Below are 24,867 nucleotides of genomic sequence, written 5' to 3'. Positions count from 1 at the left end.
ATTTGCAATACTAAAAATGAGAAATTTTTGATATAGAGCCATTTCTTTTGGGTATTCAGCTTGTTTGTGCTAAGTTGTATGAAGCTGTGTAAGATGATTCGGAGCTGTCTTGTAAATATGACTGCTGTAGTCAGAGTTCATTTGTAGGGCAAGACCTGTTTTGGTCTTGACTGTACTTGGTTATTAAACTTTGTTGTTGTGGGGAGCTAAGCTTTTACTGTTGTATCGTTTGCTTGATATCAACTGTGATCTAATATATATTTATATATTGATTTTTGTTTTCATTATTAGAAAATACTGAACTGTATTGCACGTCGAGGGTTGAAAATTCTCTTGGCCTTTCATTTTAAAACTTTTTTTTATAATTCCTGGGCAACAGAAATTTAATTCATATATATGTATATATATGTATTTGTAGTTTATTCCTTACTGCAAATTAACCTAATATATGTTTTTAGATATTGTTAAATAAGCACCGTTTATATGAGGGTAGTGTTCTGTTTAGTATACTTTTCAAATGGAAATTACCTGTAGAAAATATTTCTGAAATATAACCAATTTAAGACAGTTGAGTTAATAGAGAAGTTGAGCAGAAAAATAGTGTTATTGAGGATTTCTTCGTCATTCTCTGGTAAATTTAACTTGTTAAGAGCAGAAATGTTGGTTTCTCTTTCATAGTCTTCATCATTACAAAAAAGTAAAGTCTTTACATTTGTAATAGGGAATTTAATCTACTTATAACTTGTTGGAAATTAATTCCATAATATGCTTATTTTTTAAAAACAAATTCCAGTACTTTTTAAAAATAACAGCTTAAGAAGTGAAATAATTCATGTACTGCTAAATTGCCATATTTCTACTTTGCACTTTCACTTTTTTTACCCTAATTATAGAATTCAAGAAAGAAAAAGAATGAAATGACTTATATAGAGAATATAATGCATAATTTGAATGATGTACGTCAAATGTGAGGATTCAGATAACTTAGTCAAATTTACAAGGTCTTTTTCATCCAGTAGTGAATTAACATAAATAAAAACAGAAATTTACCTCTGGAAAACCACTTGGATTTTCATAATAAATGCTGTTTTCCCCAAATTTCTACAGAAAAAATGTAAAATACTGGATTAATGATAAGATGATACTGTATTTAGTATTTTTTTCTCATGTTTTACAGCTCAACATGAACTCTGCTCCTACATTCATGCATTTTCCTCCAAAAGGCAGACCTAAGAGAGCTGATACTTTTGACCTCCAAAGAATTGGATTTGCAGCTGAACAACTAGCAAAGTGGATTGCTGACAGAACGGATGTTCATGTATGTTTTTATTCCTCACAGTTTTAATAATAGGCTGGTTAGTTTTTTTTGGAGCATTTTAATAAGGCCACAGTAATACTTATTAATTTCTCTATGGTTGTTTCTCCTTGCCTAGAGAAAACTGTGTTCAATCACTGCAAATGATAAGTTGAAGTTGGACTATTAGGTGAATTCAGATGCTTTTTAAAATAATGGTTCACTGATATTTTAAAAACCATTAAAAATACAGGAGTTAAGCACAAGGTAATTTCAGAGGCTAAAAAACGTATTTAAAACGTTTCAGTGGTAGTGATCAAGGAAATTCTAATTAAAAAGCAAGATAGATAATTTTTATCTATCTTTTGGGCAAACAGAAAAGGTTAATACCCACCTTAAAGCTATGTGGAAAAATATCTACTCAGATTTACTGCTTTCGGGACTATAAATTGGTGTAACCATACTAATAGCATGTGTCATGTCTGTATGTAATTTAACTTAACAATTCCACTTGTAGGAATTTAACCTAAGGATGCAGTCAAGGATGATTTAAATTTTTATCCATAGAAATTTTGAAAATAGTATTCACTTTATTGGGAAAAAATGGATATAAATCAAATGTCTAAAAATAAGAATAAGTAAATATACTATGGTTTAGCCAAAAAATCATTATAAGATTATTTTACCTAGAATGAAGCTCAAGGTATAAAACATTTCAAAGTAGGTTAGAAAAATAGTATTAATTAATGCTATGATCTATTAGTTTTTTATAAAGTGCAAATATGAGTATAGATTGACATAGACAATTTATTATGGAAGGAAATGAACCTAAACGTTGGTGGTAGTTCATACTTACTTGGAGATTTTATGACCATTTTGTCTCTATTCTCACAACTATTTTTGACAGTAAACAATTGGAGCCAGTTATTTTAAAAGTGCGTTCATGCAGGCAGTAATACAGAAGCATTAATTTTTACTATAAGATAAAGACACGTTTGTTCTGAGTCAAGGTGGTAATTGCCCATATGGTACCACTGTCATTGTAAAATTATATCATTGGTTTTAATGACATTTTGGTGACTAAACTTATTTCTTAATTCCTGTCATTTTTTAATGATTTGGCAAATATTTTGTTATTCAATGTATCATTTAGTTGGTGCGAGACATTAGGAGTAATATTGAAAGGGTAGTATTGTTTCCTTATAAGAAATACTAAATTTTAATCAGAACTTATTCTAACCTGTCTCCCTAGCAGACCTATGCATTTAGTCGATAAACTTTTGTAAAAAAAAAAAAAAAAAAACCCATAAAACTATATGTGGAAACAATTTCTAAAACGTTTTGGAAATGAAAACAGTACAAATAATGCCAGTGTATACCCTTTATTTAGGTTCACCTTTTGTTAACATTTTATTCCATCTGTTTTGTGATTGTCATTCTCCCTGCTACCCCCATGTCTCTTTACCTCTCTCCACACACGCAGACACATATGCACAATTTTTTCTTTCTGAAAAAAATTAGGGTGAATTGCATTTTGAAAGAAATAAGCGAAGCAGTTATCAACTTCATAGGTTTGCATTTACATAATACTTTTATTTGAGCTACCACTACCCATATTACAATTTTCTCAAGTAACCTAATAATACCCTTTATATTTTCCACCTACAGTACAAGATTTGGTCTAGAGTTAGATATTTCATTTAATTGTCATGTCTTGTAAGCTTCTTTTAATCTGGAATATTTCTCTGGCCTATCTTTTCTCTTTAAAAACATTGACACTTTGAAGAATATAGTCCTTTGCTACTTTTTAAATAGAGTGATCCTCATTTGATCTGCGTCATGTTTGTTCATGATTGACTTCTGCTCATGCATCCTTGAGTATAATATTACATAGGTCCTGTTTTGTTTTAATCACCTCTGTAGGCACGTAATGTCCATCTGTCCTTCACTGATGATACGAATTTCAAATATCTGATCAAGATGTTTCCCATTTTTTCATGGTATAATTACTGTTTTTTGGTCCTCCTTTGTAATTAATATGTTGTCTATGTGGATATAGTAAATAGTAAAAACTATACTATAGTCTTCATGTTTTAAAGGATACCATCAAAAAAGTAGCACACAGAAAGGGGGAAAATATTTGCAAATAATTTTTCTATAAGATACTTACAGTAGTTTGTCTATATATATATATGACTCTTACAACTTAAAAAGAGAAACCTAACGCAAAACGGGCAAAGGATCTGAGTGGGCATTTCTTCATGGAAAATACACAAATAGCCGATAAGCACATGAAAAGATGCTCAGCATTGTTAGTCATCAGGGAAGTGCAAAGTCGTTTTACATAGCCATTATGTATTAAGGCGTATATCTTATGGCAGAATGAAAGTAGTGCTAGTGCCATGTATGAAAAGTTGGGTGGCATGTTTCTGAGTTCTTTGCGTTGAAAATTATCAGGACTAGAATAAGATCAAAAGAAAAATTTTATTTTTCTTTCACTTTTGCAATGTCCATTGCATTTTTGCAGATTCGGGTTTTCAGACCACCCAACTACTCTGGTACCATTGCTTTGGCCCTATTAGTGTCGCTTGTTGGAGGTTTGCTTTATTTGAGAAGGAACAACTTGGAGTTCATCTATAACAAGACTGGTTGGGCCATGGTGTCTCTGGTATGTTAATACATTGTTCTTTTTTATTTTCTATTCTTTGTGTAATAATATAAGTTGTATAATACTAACAAAATGAGCCAGACTATAACTGTAATAGAACTTAAGTCTGAATGAGAAGTAACTTTTTAGAACTTGGACAATTTAGTTTGAGTTTTCTGTCAGTCAAAACTGTGCTATCTTCTTTCAACTTTTCACTGCTAAAATGTACTGTCCCGCTGTGCTTGGCACAAATGCTAGATAAATACATGTTGCATACATCTAGAAATATGGTAAGACTTGATCAGAATTAATAGCTCAGAATAATTTGCAAATGGTTTCGAAATTCAACTATTTCTGAATTTCTCATTCAGCTGTTTCTTTTCTGACAACTGTTTCTTGTGTATCGTCTGTGTGACTGATATGTGTTAGATACTGGGGATATAAAGTTAAGAAATACACTCTGCCTGTGAGAAATGCATTGTGGGGATACAGAGTAATCAAAAAATGAAGTGTAAGGTTATGTGCACTATGATGGCAGTAAGTAACAGAGTATTACAGGAATGCACAGGAGAGAAACCTAACCTAGAGTAAAGGGAAACATGACAAGCTTCCCAGATTGTGACATGAGCTGAATTCTGTAGAAGAAAATGAAATTCTAAAGTCGTTAAGGCCAAGTATTGAACGTAAGTGAACCCTGGGATATTCAGAGAACTACAGTTGTGTGGGGCTACAGCGGTGATGGCAAGGTAGGAGGGGGAAAAGATGACACTAGAGTTGAGCAGTTCCCAGCTCACAGCCAATAGCCAAAAATCATTAGGATTTTATACACAAAACGATTCAGTTATCATTGAAAATCAAATCTCTTTCGCAATAGGAAGGAAAAATATAAGGTACTTAAAAATAAATCTAACAGAAAATGTATGAAATACTTAGAATGTTGAAATTGAGAGTAGATACATATACATATATCTAGATAAATACATTACATATTATATCAGTGTATATCTTATAGATAAGTATTGTCTGCAATATAATAAAAATGTTATTATATTAAAGATATAACTACATGCAATGTATTATATCTGTAAAACATAATAGATTGTTTACAGCTAATTATCAGTTTGTTTCTTTTCCTTTCTTGCAGTCGCCCTTCATCCTTCCCATTTTATTTTTACCAAAAAATTAGGGGTCTTGATGACTAAGTTGGAAGTGATAGGACAGACTGAGAAGCAGCCCAGGCAAGAGTCACCTTGAAGCAATTTCATTTTCTGCAGTAATAACTAGAGCTTAGAAATTCAGACAGAACCTCTGTGGCTTTCTAGTAGATAGTCAAAATACAAATCAGATGTTTGGCCTTTTAAGAGCAAGGAAGATAAGATTTTTTTTAAAGAAAGTTTCTTGATATTGTTTTCTCACTTTTGATGAATGAGTTAAAATGGATTAATTAATTGTACTGTATTTAAAGTTATTGGACACTATGGGTGATCTTAATTACCTTAGTCATTAAGTTCGAAAGTGTTTTGGCTTTTTTCCATGCTAGTTTTCAAGTTGCTTAATTCAGTAAAGCCACCCAGGTTTCTTGGTAAAAATGCAATACTTTCACTGTGTTGTTGCAAAATCAAAACTTCTTTGGTATTTAAGAGTTAATGTCATATCAGATCTTGTCACTGTTTTAGTCTGCCAAAAATTGATATAGTCTCATCTCTGAATTACATTCAAATAACATTGACATCCTTACATTGTTCTTATTCCTCAAGAAGAGCCCAGAATTATTGCATTATAAGCTAGTAATAATTGGCATTACTCTTTACTGATCTCTTTCTTCTTTGGGGTATGCCTCATAACTGTGCAAAGGAATTTATATTGTCCTCATTTGTAAGCAAGGAAACAAAGATTCAGTAATCTCAAGTTGCAAAAGCTTACAAAGCTAGAAACTGATTGAACTGAGATATGATCTCATTCATCTGATTGCAAGTTGTGTATTGTTTACACAAAGCTGGGCTTCTTTAAATCTGGACATGTGTCTTATATTTTGGTCATTCAACCCAGTAGACACAGTGAGCCATTATGACTACAAATAAATTCATAGAAGAACTTTATATGATGCATAGATGTTAAATACTTTAGTTGATCAGTTTTCTTGAAAACCTCTGCTATGTTATACAGATTTATTATTATTATTATTATTATTATTATTTTGCTGTTTTACTGTGAATCTTGGAAAGTGAATTAACTTGGCATGGCAGAAGATAAATCCTAAGATATCTTGGCAGGTATGCCTGCTCCCCAATCACAGCCTTTTAGAAGTCAATAACAGGCTGCAGAGAACAGACATGTTTTCAAACTGTGTTTGAAAACACTACACTGATCATATAATGTTAAATTAAACAACTTTTGTAATACTTTTCTGCATCTCTTTCAGTTTTTCTCATTAATACAGAGATACTTATGTTTGATGGCCTTTGGAAACTTTAAATCATAGATTAAATATATAATTTACATTATATATTTTATGTAAATAATTTATATATATAATTTATGTTACACATATGTATATATAAATATATAATTTGGGTCTTCTTTACCATTTCTGCCTGATACCACCACCATTACCATCACCACCAAACTTGATTGTTGCTTATAAATTGAAACACTGAATTCGTTCATATGTAATTTTTCTTATCCTACTTTTGAGATTTCCTTAGAAAGTTAAGAGACTGTCCAAAATGCTGACCTATTCCTTCAGATGCTCAAACTTTTGTCTGTTTAAAATAACTAATATCTCATTTTTCCTTGAAAGTAAGGAAAAAATGTATAGTTTTAAATTTGCCAGAATATTGTCATCTGACTTATACAAACTCTGATGAAAGTCTTTGACTAGACAGTAAAAGGAAAGCTCTTAAAATAAAACAGTAATAGAACAAAAAAAAAGTATACAAAGGGAAGAAATGAATGAGAGAATTGTCTGGTCCGGAATCTCTGGCCCCATGCTGACTTTTTAGTAAAGAACAAGTCTAGGTACAATTAGCAGTTGTGTCTTTTTATAAAAGTGCTTCCAAGGAGAATTATTTAGTGTTATGAACACTTAGTCCTGGGTGGACTGTATTCTAAGGCTGTTATTTTTTTTCTTTTTTTTACTGTATTATTTTATTGTATGTGAGTTAAAGGTAGGATAAAAATGAAGTGTATGCGGAGGGAGAGGAAGTTATATGCTTTAGGGTGTAGGATGGAGATAGAAAGTTTGCAATTTCCTGACATAGGAAATTAGTATATGTAAACATTAATATGTGGAAGTAATATATGCAAATACGTTACTTTGCAATATAATAAAACAATAAGATTAAATTTGCAATGTATTGCAAAGTAATATATGCAAATATTAAAACATACATATATGTTAGAATTTCTTGGTTCTGAGTTTTAAAAAAGAGCTAAAGTTATTCGTAAGTAAATCTTCCTGGTCTCGTGCTTTCTAAGGGGGAAAAATTTTTGTTAACTACTATTTATAGATCCTGATGATTGTTCATGGAACAGAATATGTATCATTGATAGGTTCTGGTTCTGGTTTCACTCCCTTCTGCCTTCCCTCACCCCCTAAACATGGAGGATGGTGGACAACAAGCATATACATTACTTGCTTCATAATGAATTTAAAGTAGAATGATGGAGTAAAATATTGGAATACACTAGTACATAATTTCAAAGAGTGTAGCATAGATACGTAGTTTATGGCCTTGAGAAAACAATATTGACTTGGAACCAAAATGAGTTAAAATAGTATGTTTTGTAGCACATAATGAAGATCTTCATGGCAACCTAAAGGTCTTCATAGGTGACTGTCATTTCAAGCCAGAAAATATTAGTAGGATAAGCAGTAACATTCATTTCGAATACAGGAAAATATCCTAAGGATGTGCACTTAAAAGCATGAAAGATAAAGCATCATTAAAATAATCTAATAACCCAACCTTATTATCACAGTAAATCACCGTAGGATAGAAGCTGTTTTCTGCCTTTTAATACTGTGTATTGTAGGATGATTCATATACCCTCATGTTTCTTTTGCCCCAAATAAATTATGTCATTTAAATTTTTTGAAAATCTTCAACATTGGAGATTAGTATATGTCATTATACAGTATTTACATACATGAAAGGTACTTTGGCATGTACACATTGTGATTTTTCAGTAGAAATTTATTTCTTGTGACCAAAGCTACAGATGGCTTTGAGTTCAAATGGGGATAGAAAAGGGTCTTTTTTCATACACATTTATTTGAATAAAATTATATAACTTTTAATATATACATATAATCTTTATTTTGTTCTCTTTAAAAATGAGAAGCAAATAATTTCTGATAATATTCTTTTCAATGAAGTAATCTTGTTTTTGGATGGCCCCAGACAGTTTTGCTCATCAGGCAACTATGTCATTTGGCCATTTGGAGTTAGTTATGGTTTTTGCAAACAGGTATTTCTATGTATAGCCATTTGTGTAAAGAGTTAGGAAAACAGAAAATAAAATGAATTCATATTTTTTAGGATATACTTAATATATCTAATTCTTAATTTTCTGTAGCAGGAGGAAGCAGTGGCCTCAAAAACTCAAAGTACAATTTGAAACTACTCATATATGGGTAGATTTTAGCATTTGAATGTTGTTGGCTGAGTTTTTGCTTATCTTATTATAAAGTCACAATTGAATAAGCCTCACTGTGAAGTTCCATACATGGATCTACTACACTTCATGCACGGCTTATCTCCTTAATCCAACTCAATAATGGTTATAAATACTTGTTGAAATTGTTGTCCTCAATGCATAATTTCCTTTCCATGGAATTAAAGACTTAGTCTTAAGCTTTTTGTTGTTGTTGTTGCTGAAATGACCACAAAGATACTTCCCACCTTTCCTTTTTTTTTTGTAACTAATGCAGTGTATAGATTGAGTATAAATGAAAGAAATAATGATAGTATTTCTGTATAACACTGAAACCAAGTTTTAAAAAATCAACAATAAATAATTCACTTGTGAATAGTAGAAATGCGTAGTGTATAAATTCACTGATATGCATGTCTGCTGTTACTCTGCTGATTTATACCACCTGTTTATTAAGTAATGTCATTAAATTACTTATAACTTAAAAACATTTTTATATTTTAAAAACGTGGAATATACAAAGGATTGTATAAAATGTGTATAGAATATTACATATTTTCTGCATAGCTAACATTAAAGTTTTCACTTTCACTAGCAGCTTATTTTCATATTCAACTGATTAAGACACCTTCAAATTAACTCGTGGTCTTATTTAAATTTTGTTTTCAAAGCTATGTTAACTGCATAGTGGAAATCTATGAAATGATTATAAACCCAAACTGTTGAAAGCATGTAATGATTATTTTTATTTTTTTAAACACAATGTGAAATGTTTTCCCCAAACCAAATCGCTTATGAAAGTTTGTTGTATAGAATAGTTAAAAGCAAAGTTGCTGTAGTTGAAGTGGGCGTGAACATCTTGACCCTTGGAGAACTATAGGATCTGAGCAGTTTGTTTTGAAAAACAAGGAAAATAGACGGTTAAAGGAGGATGCCTCGAGCCAGTGGTGTTCTCAGCTTACCACGGGGCTATGGAAACCTCTAGATGTGAGAAAGATAACACGTGGTTATGTTCAGTTGTGTTTGTTGAATGCTTGCTTGTTACATAAATGCTGAAAGTAAGTGTTCTCCCACTACAGTGAGGTGTAAGGATTGATATCTGTTTTGTACAGCCACAGCATTTAGAGTTGTGCCTGGCAGTAGAAAGTGTTCAGTAAATATTTGTTGAGTGAGTGAAAGTTACATGAATAAATAGGTTTAAGGACATTTTAAAACATGGTTGTTTTTTTCACTGTTAATTATAGCATTGTAGGTCATGGCTGGGACTAGTACATTTTTTTTTCTAGAAATCTTAACTTACATATTCACATGTTGATCAGTCTTAGAATAGTGATTCTTTGTTTCATTGCATTTACCTTTTCTATGTTTGTTCATGTTTATTCATTTATTGACCATTCAACAAGAGTTTGAAAGCTACGATATATCAAAATCTATGAAGAACCATGTGGAGATACAAAGATAAGACAAGTTAAAAAGACTAGTACATGAGCCCTGCCCACAGGGACCTTACATGTGTAGTGAGGAAGGTAAATCAAATATGTATATCAGTAACATACAAATGCCTTGATGAACGTATGTCCAAAATCTTGGTGTCCCAAGATGGTAGTATTTGTGACTCTCAAAGAAAACACAAATGTACAAAACAAGATACTTCCAAAAGGACTAGCTTTGAGGGTGTTCTTTGAATTAACTGCAACAAATATCTGAGTAGCTGTTTTATTCTTGCTCTTTTCAGGATTATTGTCTAGCGTCACTTTTGTCCTGAAGTCAGAGTTCAAAAAGAACCATTTCTGATGCTGTATGAAACTTTAGATACCCGAGTGTCTGGTTCTGTGGAGAAACAAAAAAATAAGCAGAGTTTTTGGTTAAAACTTCACAATTGTCGAGTCTCGGGATGTATGCTGGTGGTAAATGGATAAATTGCCCAAGTGGAAAGCTTCTAAAAAGCAGAATAGAGTATTTTGCAATCTTGTGAATTAGAGGTTACAATTTGGGACCCACTGGACTCTTACTGGAAAACCTTCAGTGGCTGAGATCAAATGTAGACAGAGCTTTGCCGGGACCATATCCAGCCATGGCTCAGTACATTCCCCAGTTAGATTAGGGTGATTACACATCACTATTAAGGTTGACAATATCAAGGAAGTTGAACAACTTTAAACCAGCAAACAAAACCAACACAAGAAGAATGAGAAAGTCTGCATACTCCCGTATGGATCGAATCCATTGCTGAAACAATTGAATCCATTGCTAAAGCAGTTGAATCCATTGCTAAAACTTTCATTCCATGATGACTAACTCTTCTAAACAATTGAGAAGGAATAATACTCCTCTTAGGTAAACTTTTCTGTGAATAAAAAAAGAGGAAATGCCTCTATTCTCTGAAGCAAGACTAACTTTGATTCTAAAATCTCACGGGGACATTGAAAAGTAGAAAACTGATAGGCCAGTCTTTCTCATGGATATAGATGCATTTATTGTAAACAAAGAAATTACAGACAGTAATAAATAAAAATGGTAATACATTGTCAAGTTATTTCACTAATACAAGAATGGTTTATCATGTGAAAATTAACAATGCAATTCTCTATGCTAATAGTTAAAAAAATATGATCATCTTTGATATATGCATATCAGCACTTAATAGGTTCAGTGTTTATGTGAGAATAAGAGAAAAAACAAAATAGAAGGGAATTTCCTTAATCTGATTAAAAAACATACAGTAAACATCATATTTGGCAACTTACTAAAATTCCTGAGATAAGGAATAATACAAGATGCCTGTTCTTGAGTATTTTACTGGGACCCTGAGCATTGCATTAAGACCAGAACAAAAAACCCACACCCATCCCGGTAAAAATAAAATTGCCCTCATTAGCAGATGATTTGATTTTGTACATAGAAAAAAAATTAGACCTAATTCCTAAATTTGGTAAGGTTAATGAACACATAGTAAATCATAATGATTCATTTCATAATACATCATAAAAAAAGTTTTAAAAAAATCTATTGTCATAGCATCACGAAAAGTTTTGAATTAATCTAATAAAAGATATGCACACTGAAAACTGAAAAATGTATTCAAATAAATTTTTTAAAAACTTAAATGGCAGGTTAACCTGTTAATGGATTGGTAGACTCAGCATTGTAAAGATACCCATCTTGATCTTGAGCAGAATTTGTGCGGATTTTTTTGTGTGGAAATTGACAATGAGATTTTAGCAGAGGGTAATGAATAGAATAGTTGAGACAATATGAAAGAACAATAATGCTGGAGAACTTACATACAGATATCAACATTTATTGTAGATCTTTAATATTTATTCATTTCACAAAAAGCCATCTGGAACAGAATCTATAGTCCAGAAACATACTCACACTTATGAAATCACTTGATTTGTAACGAAAGTGGCCTTGCAGTGCAGTAAGTATGGCATTTTTGATAAATATTGCTGGGCCAACTGGATATCCATATGGGAAAAAGATGAATTTCAACTTTTACCTCCCACCATACACAAGAGGAATCACGAATCTAAAAGTAAAATGTGAACATTAGCACTTTTAGAAGAAAGCATGGATATGTATCTCCATAATTGGTGGCTGGGCAAAGATTTCTTAAAACAGAACATAAGCAGTGGTAACCATAATGGAAGAAATAATTGATACTACATTAAAATTAAGAACTTCTGTTTGTCAAAAACACCATTAATAAGATGAAAAGAAAGACAAGCCTCATGTTTGGTGAGGACTATTTGCCATGTATATATTTAACAAAGAACTTGTATCCAGAAATATAAAGAATCTTGACAAAAGAAGAAGAAAAAGACAACCAACTTTTAAAAGAGATAAATGACTTGCCGGGTACTTTACAAAAATGTCCAGATTTCAATTAACATATGAGAAGGTATTCAACCTTATTAATCAGGGAAATGCAAATAAAATGACAACGTGACACTATCATACCTCTACCAGAAGATCTAGAATGAACACACAGAGCCTCACAGCTAATACCAATAATTGGTAAAGATGGATATCAAGTGGATCTCTCATGTACTGCTATTTGAAATATAAATTTTGTTCAACCTCCTGAGAAATGTGTTTGGTTATATCTACTAAAGCTGAGTATTTACATACTCTGTGATACAGAATTTTCAAGAAAATGTTCCTTACCTTGGGCAGGTTATGTAGATTATGATGAGGAAGAGACACAAGAGAGCTCCTGTCTTTCTGATAGTGTGTTTTGTGAAGATTAATCTAGCTATAACTATGAATCATGCCCTTTTTTGTATGAATATAGTTAAATAAAAATATTTTAGTCAAATTAATTGCAAAACTAAAACTTCCAGATTGCTGAAAGTAATGAAATGGTGACATTTCAGTTGTTACAACCAAAAAAGGATGCATCAGTCATGAGAATTTTGATAAACGGAAACCTAGGCTGTTCTGCATTTTAGAAGTGCGTGTTACTCAGTGTTTTGTTGTTTCTTATGAAAAGTGCCAGCGCTGTGTGAGTAAATGCATTTGCCACTACTTCAAATGATTCCGCATATTTTTCCGGGTTTGAACCTGGTTTTGTTTTATTAAACCATTTCCTGGAATCTTGATTAATTATGTATTATGGTTTTCTAAACTTGTGACGTACCGTAAATAGTATTGCTACTGCTATTGTCTCTTTTCCTCCATGTAGAATGTGAGCTTCCTAATGATAGTTTTCTGTCTCATATTTTTGTTCATCGCTTTATCCTCTGCTTCTAAATTAGTTCTTAAATATACAGTTAGCTCTTGGTGAATAAACCTTGAATGAATAAATGACACTTTTTTTTATGTCAGGGCACATGTCACTTATTCAGGATTTCTAGCTGAGGATGGGAAGCCTCTTTATCTTATTCATTCTTACATCTCTAGTGTCCAGTAACATACCTGTTATACAGTAGTACTCTAGTAAGTAATTGTCAAATGAATAAAATAAACTGGAAGGGTTCCATGGAGAACCATTTATGGGCCATGAGTTAACACTCTTAGAGATTGACTGGGTTGACATAGCATGAACAAGATGTGGATGCAGGCATTACCATCATGGATGCAGGGGGAAGCAAGAAGAGTGGCCTGAATGGAGCGTGCATTGCCAGTTAAGGAGCAATAGGACATGTACCTATTTAGGAGTATGGGAGCAAATTGTGGAGGGCTTTGGAATAATAATATTTATTGAGCTTGTGTATTGTGTGCAATTTTTAAATGCTGTACATGGATTAACCTACTTAAAACCCCTGCAGTTTAGAAAGATTGATACCAATATTATCCTAATGCTATAGTTAGGAAACTGAGGCCCAAATCAATGGACTTGCTCAAGGTTGCACAGGTGCTGAAGATATGTCTGCAACTCAAGTATTGTAATTTACAAGCCTCTATTCCCAACTATTATGATAAAGTTCTAGGCAAGGTACTTTAAACATACCAGTGGTAGGTCTGAAGAGCACAGAAGGTTCTTGGGTAGATACCCCTGTTTGTGAATATCTTAGTTGGTTAGATATTTTTATAGCCAAAAAAAGTGAGACTTCTTAGATTCTCTCTATTTTCTGGGTTTAGATATCATTTCTTATTTGCCCCATCTTCTTTCCCTTTGTATCCGTGTTTTCTCCTTTAAAAAACTGTGCAAACTAGAATATTTAGACTCCCAGTCATGCATTGCTCATTCTTGTCTTTGGTGTTTTTGGTGTTTTTATTGTTATTTTTGGTACAAATGCCTATCAGAGGCAGGAAGCTGAAGTAAGGAGTGATTGGGCAAGTTATAGGATAGCAGGAAGTACAGGTACTGTTTTAACCTAGAGAACACATTTAGTCTAAAGGACTAATTAACTTAAAAATATTTTGTGATTTAAACAAAACATGCTGACAACTCAGTTATACTGATTGAACTGTGCCTTCTGGTTTATACATTCTCTCCCCACCCTCCCTGCGATGCCTTGGATCTTCAGTATTAGTTTTCCAAATACAGCTTTTTCTGATATATCCAGCAGGTGTATAATATCTGTGAGTTATTCCTGGCTATGTCTTTTTGTGATTTCTTCCATCTCTAAACATCTTCTGAATTTACTGAGTCGTACACTTCGCTGCAAGTATTTAGGTACTTATGGAGATTTAAGTACCGTAATCCAAGAATGTAGGCTTTTGGTTATCCAAACTAATAGGAGAATGATGTTTAGAGGATATAGAAGAGGATTATCATGTCCTTTAAAATATCACTAGAACATCAAGTGTCTCATCTGTGCTTTTGATTGGCTCAGGTGAGCACATAATATCAGATTGCCTGTCTCCAGGCCGGATGCTTTACATATGTTATCCGATGTAATCATTAGCATTTTTCTTTAACAGAGCTGGCATCCCAATTTTATAGATATGGAATCTGAGATGCAGGGAGAATAAGTAACTTACTCAAAGTCCCATAGTTAGTAAGTGAAATTTTTTAAAATGTGTGAGCTGACACATGATTTTTAAAAGGTACTTTCATGATGACCATTGTCTTTTAGAAATGCATTATGCTGGTATTCTCTGGTTTACATATTGAAACATTGCACCCTGTTTTTCAGTGTATAGTCTTTGCTATGACTTCTGGCCAGATGTGGAACCATATCCGTGGACCTCCATATGCTCATAAGAACCCACACAATGGACAAGTGGTAGGTGTAATTAGTAAGCATGAATATTCTGAAGTTTAATCCAGCTTAATTTAGGAATAAGAAATTATATTTAGTATTTAGTAGGAAAAGATTCTGTTTGTCAATCAAAGTGTGTATTCTTTCTCATTTACTACCTGTGTCACATATATACACATATGCATACACACACATACAATATTACTTTTTTTAGGATGAGGGCTGCTTTAGTGTTGATTTTAAAAATTAGTATCTACTATATCAAATATACATGCATACACTATTTTTTCAAGTTTATCTACTGCTATGGCAATAATATGTAACCCCACTAGAGGAAATTGAACCAGTTTATAGCCAGTGTCCCTCCCATCCATGGTAAATTTAATTTTCTTCAGAAGGCATTAAGATATTATTAAGAACCCTGGTGGTCATTGTATTAGAATGTTAGAAACTCTTTGCCACAGAATTAAAAGTGAAATTGATGTGTTGTTACATTAGTAGCAGAGTTCACTTTAGTAACTGCCACTGAATTCACATAACTGAGTTTGTTGCCTTCTCTTTACGTTTGATGAGTAGGAAATACTGTGATAAATCAACATAGAAACATACTGTCTTTGAGACAGTATTAGGGTGGTGAAGATTGACAATTTTTCATTTTTTCTCTAAACTTTTCTGCTTTTTCTTTTGGAAAAGATACGTATTTTGAGAATAATATAATGGCATGGCTTACTGTACCCATCACTAGACTTTTTCAGCTCTCATAACTATTCTTGTTTCATCTATTCTCTCTTTCTATGTGTCCACCTGCTAATATTAAAATAATTATTATTACTATATAATAATCAATTTGGTCCCATATTTTTGGGAACATTTTCAGATTTCTGTAGTGGAAGACAACGATATGGAGTTAAAGCTAGCCTCTTTGAATAATTGGTTGCCATAATAAGTTAGGCATAGTTTTTGCTATATTTATATGTTTTTGAAATCTGGTATTATTTAGAGAGTAATTTCAGAAAGTCTTCAATATTGAAAATTCAGTTATACAAAGAAAAATAATTGGAAGCAATTTTAGAGCAATAAATTAATCCCTTACCTTTGATTTTTCACACAAATGCTGGCTTCCCAACAAGATCCTTCCTGACGACACTATTTAAAGTTAGCCCTTTCCTCTCTTCCTTCTCCCCAGTCCCTATACTCTGTCTCCCTCTCCTGTTTTATTTTTTCTCCACAGTGCTTGTCACCTTACAATATGCTACATAATTTACTTAATGTGTTATTTTGTCCATTTGCCTTTTGCCATGACCCCAGTAATATATAAGCTTCTGAAAGAATGGATTTTATCAGTTTTTGTCACTGATATATTTCTGTTACATAAAGAAGGGCCTGATGCAAAGATTTGATTGCTGTTGTGTTAATGACACTTAACATTCTAAATTTAGGAAACCTTATAAATTTTTGTTACTACCTTTTAATATTCTTCTAAGAGTATTCTTTAGGTATAAAACATATTAAGGCATTGCTTTTCATTATTGTTTATGGTTCGTTAAAGTATACGAAAAATTATTCAACATTCTTATGAAATGTTTTAACATATTGTATTCTTTTTTTTGGGAGGGTGTCAGACTTTTTTTGTTCGGTAGAACTTTTATTTTAGGTTAGGGGGTACCTGTGCAGGTTAGTTCCATTGGTATATTGCATAATACTAAGGATTGGGGTATGAATGATCTCATCACCCAAGAACTGAGTATAGTACCACATAGGTAGTTTTTCAGCCCTTTCCTCCTCTACCCTCTAATAGCCTGCAGTGTCTGTTCCCATCTTTGTGTCCATGTGTATCCAGTGTTTAGCTCCTACTTACAAGAACATGCAGTACTTGATTTTCTGTTTCTGTTAATTTGCTTAGGATAACGGCCTCCAGCTGCATCCATATTGCTGCAAAGGACATGAGTTCGCTCTTTTTTATGGCTGTGTAGTATTCCATGTTGTATATGTACCACATTTTCTTTATCCACACTGTGGATGGACACCTCAGTTGATTCCATGTCTTTGGTATTGAGAATAATGCTGCAATGAACATACAAGTGCATGTGTCTTTTTTGTAGAACAGTTTATTTTCCTTTGGGTATATACCCAGCAATGGGATTGCTGGGTCGAACGGTAGTTCTATCTTAAGTTCTTTGAGACATCTTCATATTGTTTGCCATTATAGTTGTACTGAGTTACATTCCCACCAGCAGTGTATGTGTTCCCTTTTCTATACAGCCTTGCCAGCATCTATTATGTTTTGACTTTTAAAAAACAGCCATTCTGACTGGTGTGAAATGATATCCCATTGTGGTTTTAATTTGCATTTTTCTGATGATTAGAAATTAAATGTATGTAATTAAATTATTAGAAATTAAATGTATGATGTGTGGAGCATCTTTCCATATATTTGTTGCCCACTTATGTGTCTTCTTTTCAGAAGTGTCTGTTTATGTATTTGCCTGCTTTTTAATGGGGTTATTTATTTTCTGATTGTTGATTTAAATTGCTTGTAGATTCTGGATGTTAGACCTTTGTCAGGTACATAGTTTGTAAATGTTTTCTCCCGTTCTGTAGGGTGTCTGTTTACTCTGCTGATAGTTTCTTTTGCTGTGCCAAAGCTTTTTAGTTTAATTAGGTCCCACTTGTCAATTTTTTATTTTGTATAGATTGCTTTTGAGGTCTTATCCATAAATGCTTTGCCAAGGCCAGTGTCTAGAATGGTATTTCCTGGGTTGTTCCAGGGGACATTTTCCAGGGGACATTTGGTAGTGTCTGGATACATTTTAGATTGTCTCAACTTTCAGGGCAACTACCCACTACTGGCAGTTAGTGGTAGAGGCCAGGAATGCTGCTAAACACCTAAAATACAAAGGACAGCCTTCTATACCCAATTAAAAAAATCATCCAGCTCCAAGTATCAGAGTATTGCAAGTGAGAAGCCTAGAGAAGCCTGGGTGTAATTTTGACTTCCTGCATATTTTGCAGCCAAGAAAACTAATCTATCTAGCATATAATCCCAAAGAATGATTATCTTTTTCTGCAAAAAAGAGAACTTGAAAAACTGAAATAGCTAGAGCTTAGGATCATGCTGACCTACATTTAATGTTTAGGATGGTTGTATATATTGAAAATCATCAGTAAATATGATTGGTTTGTAAATGTTTATTTTTTTAATTCTTTAAAATTTTTATTTCATAGAGTTAGAGTCTCACTCTGTCACCTTGGTGCAGTGGTACGATCATAGCTCACCACAGCCTTGAACTCCTGGCTCAAGTGATCCTCCTGCCTCAGTGTCCTAAGTACTTCGGATACTGTGCCTGGCCTTTGTTTTTCCCCAAGAAATAGGATCTCACTGTGTTGTCCAGGGTGGTCTTGAACTCCTGGACTCAAGCAGTTCTCCTGCCTTGGCCTCCCAAAGTTCTTGGATTACAGGCCTGAGCCACTGTGCCCATCTGTAAATGGGTTTTCTTTTACTATGCGTTAGTAAATATGATTTAATCTGTGACAGTTTATATGCTTAAAAAGAGATTTTGATAAGAGAAAGTAAAGACTCTGGCTCACAGAGACATTTTTATGCCTTTGTCCTGAAGTGTGCAGGCAAAGAGAAACAGAAAACAGAGCAGAGTTCTTTTCCAAACTCTGCCTCTTACCAGGTCTGCCTTTTTTGGGGAAGTTACTTATTCTCTCTGTTCTTCTTCTGTAAAATGAGTTGAATTCTGCTTTTCTTAGTTTGTAGTTTTTGGTAGATAAAATCTGATAAGACAAGGCTGAGAATGGCTCTGTCCATGCCCATATCAGCACAAACCTGGTAGATAGCAGTGCCATAAGGCAAAGAGGGAAGGCGGTGTCAGACAGAGCCAGGTCCGATGACACGCAGCTGGGCCAAGCCAGCAGTAGGCTTAGTCCAGGGGCAGGAAAGGTGGGGAGTAGTAAGATAGGCAGAAGCTGGAGGCACCAAGAAGGGTGCCATGGGTGGGAGGAACAGAAAGAGAAAGACAGAGACATCCACTGGTTGGAGAGGCCTCGTCTGCGTAAGCACTTTTGAAAGTTGAAAACACACTTGTCTTATTTTGAGGTCCTTTCAGAACAGATCCAAAGACAGTGATTTAAGTGAAAGAAGTTCATATTGGAGGTTAAGGAAACATGGGAGAAGAGTGGGAAGCTGAGTCTAGGAAGGAAAGCAGTCAAAAAATGTGTTTATCCAGTGAGTGTTGTGAGCCACTGAAGCTTAATTCTGCTATGGGATCTGTGGGAGCCTGTGTAGAGCATATATGTCAACTTTCCCACTACAGTGGTAAGGGAGCTGAGGTATTTGTATGCCAGATCTCATCAGCCATTTGCTGAGTGCTATTCTTTTGGCAAAGTTATTACTTCTCCAGCACTGGTGGACTTTGTCTGTCAAAGAAAGCCAGCCAGTCAAAGAAATGCAGGCGCTGGTGGTAGAAGTCAGGCTGGAACACACTAAGGCATTAAGGGCAAAGAAATATGGATGGTGTACTACTCACAGACTGTATTTACTACAAATTACGTTAGTTTATTCTTTTTTAGTAGTTTCCAAAGGAGAGGAAAAAAATAATGAGAAAACCATATTGGGTACTGGTTTTATTTCAAGGTATGCCCTGGAAAAAAAAGCAACAAATGAAAGTCTCATCAATTAAATATAGTTTTATTTTTAAGCCAATATCATGTCTTGTAAACAATCCTTCAGAAAAAAGTATAAAAATGCATGCGTATTTAAGAACATCTGTCTCTGTAAGAAATTTTACCTTTATTTCACATTTTAACAAGTCTTTTTAAAATTTTTAAATTGATAGAGTACACGTGCAGGTTGTTACAAGAGTACATTGTATGATGCTGAGGACTGGGCATTACTGAGGCCATCACACAGACAGGAAGTTTTTCAGCTTTTGGCCTCCTTCCCTCACTCCCTCTTTTTGGAGTCCCTAGCATCTGTTGTTCTAATGTATATGTTTATATGCACCCAAAGTTTAGCTCCCACTTGTGAGAACATAAAATACTTGGTTTTCTGTTTCTGTGTGAATTTGCACCTCTAGCTGCATTCATGTTGCTTCAGAGGACGTGATTTTGTTGTGATACATAGTATTCCCTGGTGTATATGTACCATATTTTCTTTAATTTACTGTGGATGAGCACCTAGGTTGATTTAATGTCTTTGCTATTGTGAATAATGCTACAGTGAACATACAAGTACACGCATCTTTTTGGTAGAACTGTTTATTTTCTTTTATGTATATACCCAGTAATGAGATTGCTAGGTAGAATGGCAGTTCTAATTTTAGTTCCTTGAAAAACCTCCAAAGTGCTTTCCACAGTGACTGAACTAATTTACATTCCCAGCAGTGGTGTATAAGCATTCCCTTTTCTCCACAGCCTTGCAAGCATCTTTTTTTTTGACTTGTCTGTAATAGCCATTCTGACTTGTGTGAAATGGTGTCTCATTGTAGTTTTGATTTGCGTTTCTCTGATGATTAGTGTTGATGAGCATTTTTCATGTTTATTAGCCACTCGCATGTTTTCTTTTGAGAAGTATCAGTTCATGTCCTTTGCCCACTTTTTAATGGTGTTCTTTATTTTTTGCTTAAGTTTTTTACCTTCTGGATATTAGTCCTTTATCAGATACATAGTTTGTATTTTCTCCTGTTGTGTAGGTTGTCAGTTTACTCAGTTGATAGTTTCTTTTGCTGTGTAGAAGCTCTTCAGTATAATTAGGTTCCACTTGTCAACTTTTGTTTTATTTGCAGTTGCTTTTGAAGACTTAGTCATAAAATGTTTGCTTATGCCAGTGTCCAAAAGGATATTTCTTAGGTTTTCATCTAGGGTTTTTATAGTTTTAGGTATTTTTAAGTCTTTAATCTATCTTGAGTTAATTTTGTATATATGGAAAGCTAGGGGTCAAGTTTCATTCTTTTACATATGGCTAGCTAGTTACCCCAGCACCATTTACTGAATAGGTGTTTATTCCCCATTGTTTGTATAGACTTTGTCAAAGATCAGGTGGTTGTAGATGGGTAACTTTACTTCTGGGTTGTCTATTGTGTTCCATTGGTCTGCATGTCTTTTTTTACCAGTACCATGCTGTTTTGGTTACTGTTGCTTTGTAGTATAGTTTGATGTTGGGTAATATCCCTCCAGCTTTGTTATTTTTGCTTAGGATTACCTTGACTATTTGTGCTCTGTTTGGGTTCCATGTGAATTTTAGAATAGCTTTTTTTTTTTCTAGTTCTGTGTGAAAAATCATGATATTGAGAGGAATAGTACTGAACCTGTAGATTGCTTTGGGCAGAATGGCCATTTTAATGATAGTGAGCCTTCCAATCCATGACCATGGGATGGTTTTCCATTTATTTGTGTCATCTGTGATTTCTTTCAGCAGTGTTTTGTAGTTCTCCTTATAGAGATCTTTCACCTCTTTGGTTACATGTATGCCTAGGTAGTTTGTATGTGCGTGTGTGTGTGTGTGTGTGTGTGTATGTTTGTGGCAGTTGTGAATAAGAATGTGTTCTTGATTTGGTTCTCACCTTGAACGTTATTGGTGTTTAGAAATGCTGCTAATTTTTGTAGATTGATTTTGTATCCTGAAACTTTACTGAAATTGTTTATCAGGCCTTTTGGTAGTGTATTTAGGGTTTTCTAGATATAGAATCATATAGTCTGCAAAGAGAGATACTTTGACTTATTCTTTTCCTATTTGGATGTCTTCTGTTTCTTTTTCTTGCCTTGTTGCTCTTACGGAGACTTCCACTACTATGCTGAATAGCAGTAGAGAGTGGACATCCTTGTCTTGTTCCAGTTCTCAGGGAGAATGGTTCCAGCTTTTGCCTCCTGTTCAATATGATGTTGCCTGTGGGTTTGTCATAGATGGCTTTTACTGTTTTGAAGTATATTCCTTTGATGCGTTTGAGGATTTTTATCACGAACAGATGCTGGACATTATTAAAAGCTTTTTCTGTGCCTATTGTGATGATATGGTTTTGTCTTTAATTATGTTTATGTGGTGTATTACATTTATTGATTTGTGTATGTTGAACCAACTTGGCATCCCAGAAATGAAACCTCCTTGATTATAGTGAATTAAATTCTTGAATGTGCTGTTGGATTCAGTTTGCTATAATAGTATTTTGTTGAGGAGTTTTACATCTATGTTCCTTAGTGATATTGGTGTATAATTTTTTGTTGTTGTTATGTCTTTGCCAGGTTTTGGTATCAGTGCTGCTGGCTACATAGAATGTGTTAGGGAGGATTCCTTCATCCTTGATTTTTTTTTTTTTTTTTTTTTGGGAATAGTTTCAGTAAAATTGATGTCAGCTCTTCTTTATTACCCATCTTGAATTCATCTGAGGATTCCATCCTCCTTTTTTTTTTTTTTTTTTGGAATAGTTTCAGTAGGGTTGGTACCAGTTCTTCTTTGTATATTTTATAGAATTCATCTGAATGCATCTGGTCCAGGGCTTTTTTTGGTTAGTAGGTTTTTTATTACTTATTCAATTGCGGAAGTCAGTATTTGTCTGTTCAGGGTTTCAGTCTCTTCCTGATTCAGTCTTGGAAGAGTGTATGTTTCCAGAAATTTATCCATTTACTCTAGATTTTCTAGTTTTTGTGCAACAAGGTGTTAATGTAGTGCCTGAGTATCTTTTTTATTTCTATGGCATCAGTTGTAATGTCACGTTTGTCATTTCTGATTGTGCTTATTTGGATCTTTTCTCTTTTTTTTTTTCTTTATTAGCCAGTAGTCTTTCGATCTTGTTTATCCTTTCAAAGAAACAACTTTTGGTTTCATTGATTGTTTATATGGATTTCTGGGCTTCAATTTTATTCAGTTATGCTCTGATTTTAGTTATTTGTTTTTGTCTGCTACCTTTTGGGCTAGTTTTTTCTTGTTTTTGTAATTTCTCTAGATGTTAGACTGTTAAGTTGAGATTTTTCTGTCTTCTTGATCTAGGTATTTAACACTATAAACATTTCTCTTAACATTGCTTTTACTGTATCCTAAAGATTTTGGTATGTTGTATCTTTGTTGTCATTGGATTCAAAGAATTTTTTGTTTTCTGTCTTAATTTGTTATTTACCCAAAAATCATTTAGGAGCAGGTTGTTTAGTTACTATGTAATTTTGTGTTTTTGAGATTTCCTCTTGATATTAATTTCCATTTTTATTCCACTGTGATCTGAGAATATGCTTGGTATGATTTTGATTGTTTTGAATTTATTAAGATTTACTTTGTGACCAAGGATGTGATGGATATTCGAGTATGTTTCATGTTCAGATGAGAAGAATGTTTATTCTGCGGTTGTTGTGCGGAGTATTCTGTAGATGTCAGTTAGGTCCATTGCATTGAATTTAAGTTCAGAATTTCTTTGTTAATTTTCTGTCTCAGTTATCTGTCTAATGCTGTGAGTGGGGTCTTGACATTCCCCCACTATTATTGTGTGCCTGTCTAAGTGTTTTTGTAAGTCTAGAATTTTTTTAGGAATGTTTTATGAATCTGGGTGCTCCAATTTTGGATGCATATATATTTAAGATACTTAAGTCTTCTGGATGAATTGAACTCTTTATCATTATGTAATTACCTTCTTTGTCCTTTTTTAACTGTTGTCGATTTAAAGTCACTTTTATCTCATATAAGTACAACGTCTGCTCTGTTTGGTTTTTCATTTGAGTGTTAGGTCTTTTTCCATTACTTTGAGCCTATGAGTATTGTTACATGTAAAATGGATCTATTGGAGACGGAACATATTTTAATGCAGTTTTCCACTCTGTGTCCATTAAGTGGAGCATTTAGACTCTTTACATTCAGCGTTAATATTGATATGTGAACTTTTCTTCCTGTCGTGGTGGTGTTAGCTCGTTAACTTTTAGTCTTGATTGTGTAGTTGCTTTATAGGGTCTCTGGGCCATGTGCTTATGTGTGTTTCTGTGGTGGCACACACAGAACTTTTGTTGTTCTTTTGTTTCCATGTTTAGAACTTCGTTAAGTAGCTCTTGCAAGGCCAGTCTTGTGGTAATGAATTCTCTTAGTGATTGATTCTCTGGGAAAGGTGTTATTTTTTCACTTAGCAGCTTAGTTTGGCACGAGATGCAATTCTTGGTTGGAATTTTGTTTCTTTAGGAATTCTAAGAGTAGGCCCCACTCTCTTCTGGCTTGTATGTTTTCTGTTTTTTTTAATTATTATTTTTATTTTATTATTATACTTTAAGTTTTAGGGTACATGTGCACAATGTGCAGGTTTGTTACATATGTATACATGTGCCATGTTGGTGTGCTGCACCCATAAACTCGTCATTTAGCATTAGGTATATCTCCTAATGCTGTCCCTCCCCTCTCCCCCTACCCCACAACAGTCCCAGGAGTGTGATGTTCCCCTTCCTGTGTCCATGTGTTCTCGCTGTTCATTTCCCACCTATGAGTGAGAACATGCGGTGTTTGGTTTTTTGTCCTTGTGATAGTTTGCTGAGAATGATGATTTCCAGTTTCATCCATGTCCCTACAAAGGACATGAACTCATCATTTTTTATGGCTGCATAGTATTCCATGGTGTGTATGTGCCACATTTTCTTAATCCAGTCTATCG

The 24,867-nt window shown here is 33.8% G+C and overlaps 1 protein-coding gene across 3 annotated transcripts in view; it reads left to right on the top strand.

The window, feature by feature from the left end:
• Window positions 1-24,867, top strand: part of TUSC3 (tumor suppressor candidate 3) — a 236,351-nt gene that overhangs the window by 127,883 nt on the left and 83,601 nt on the right. For all 3 annotated transcript variants that reach the window (XM_012499062.2, XM_030812346.1, XM_030812345.1), the window contains 3 exons: window positions 1,178-1,318; window positions 3,822-3,962; window positions 15,185-15,274. In XM_012499062.2, the coding sequence (XP_012354516.1) occupies window positions 1,178-1,318; window positions 3,822-3,962; window positions 15,185-15,274 (372 nt within the window). The remainder of the gene's footprint in view (window positions 1-1,177; window positions 1,319-3,821; window positions 3,963-15,184; window positions 15,275-24,867) is intronic.

Source organism: Nomascus leucogenys, chromosome 4 (assembly GCF_006542625.1).
Source record: "Nomascus leucogenys isolate Asia chromosome 4, Asia_NLE_v1, whole genome shotgun sequence".
NCBI lineage: Eukaryota > Metazoa > Chordata > Mammalia > Primates > Hylobatidae > Nomascus > Nomascus leucogenys.
Note: the sequence above shows the minus strand (reverse complement) of the source record. Positions and strands in the feature narration are given on the sequence as shown.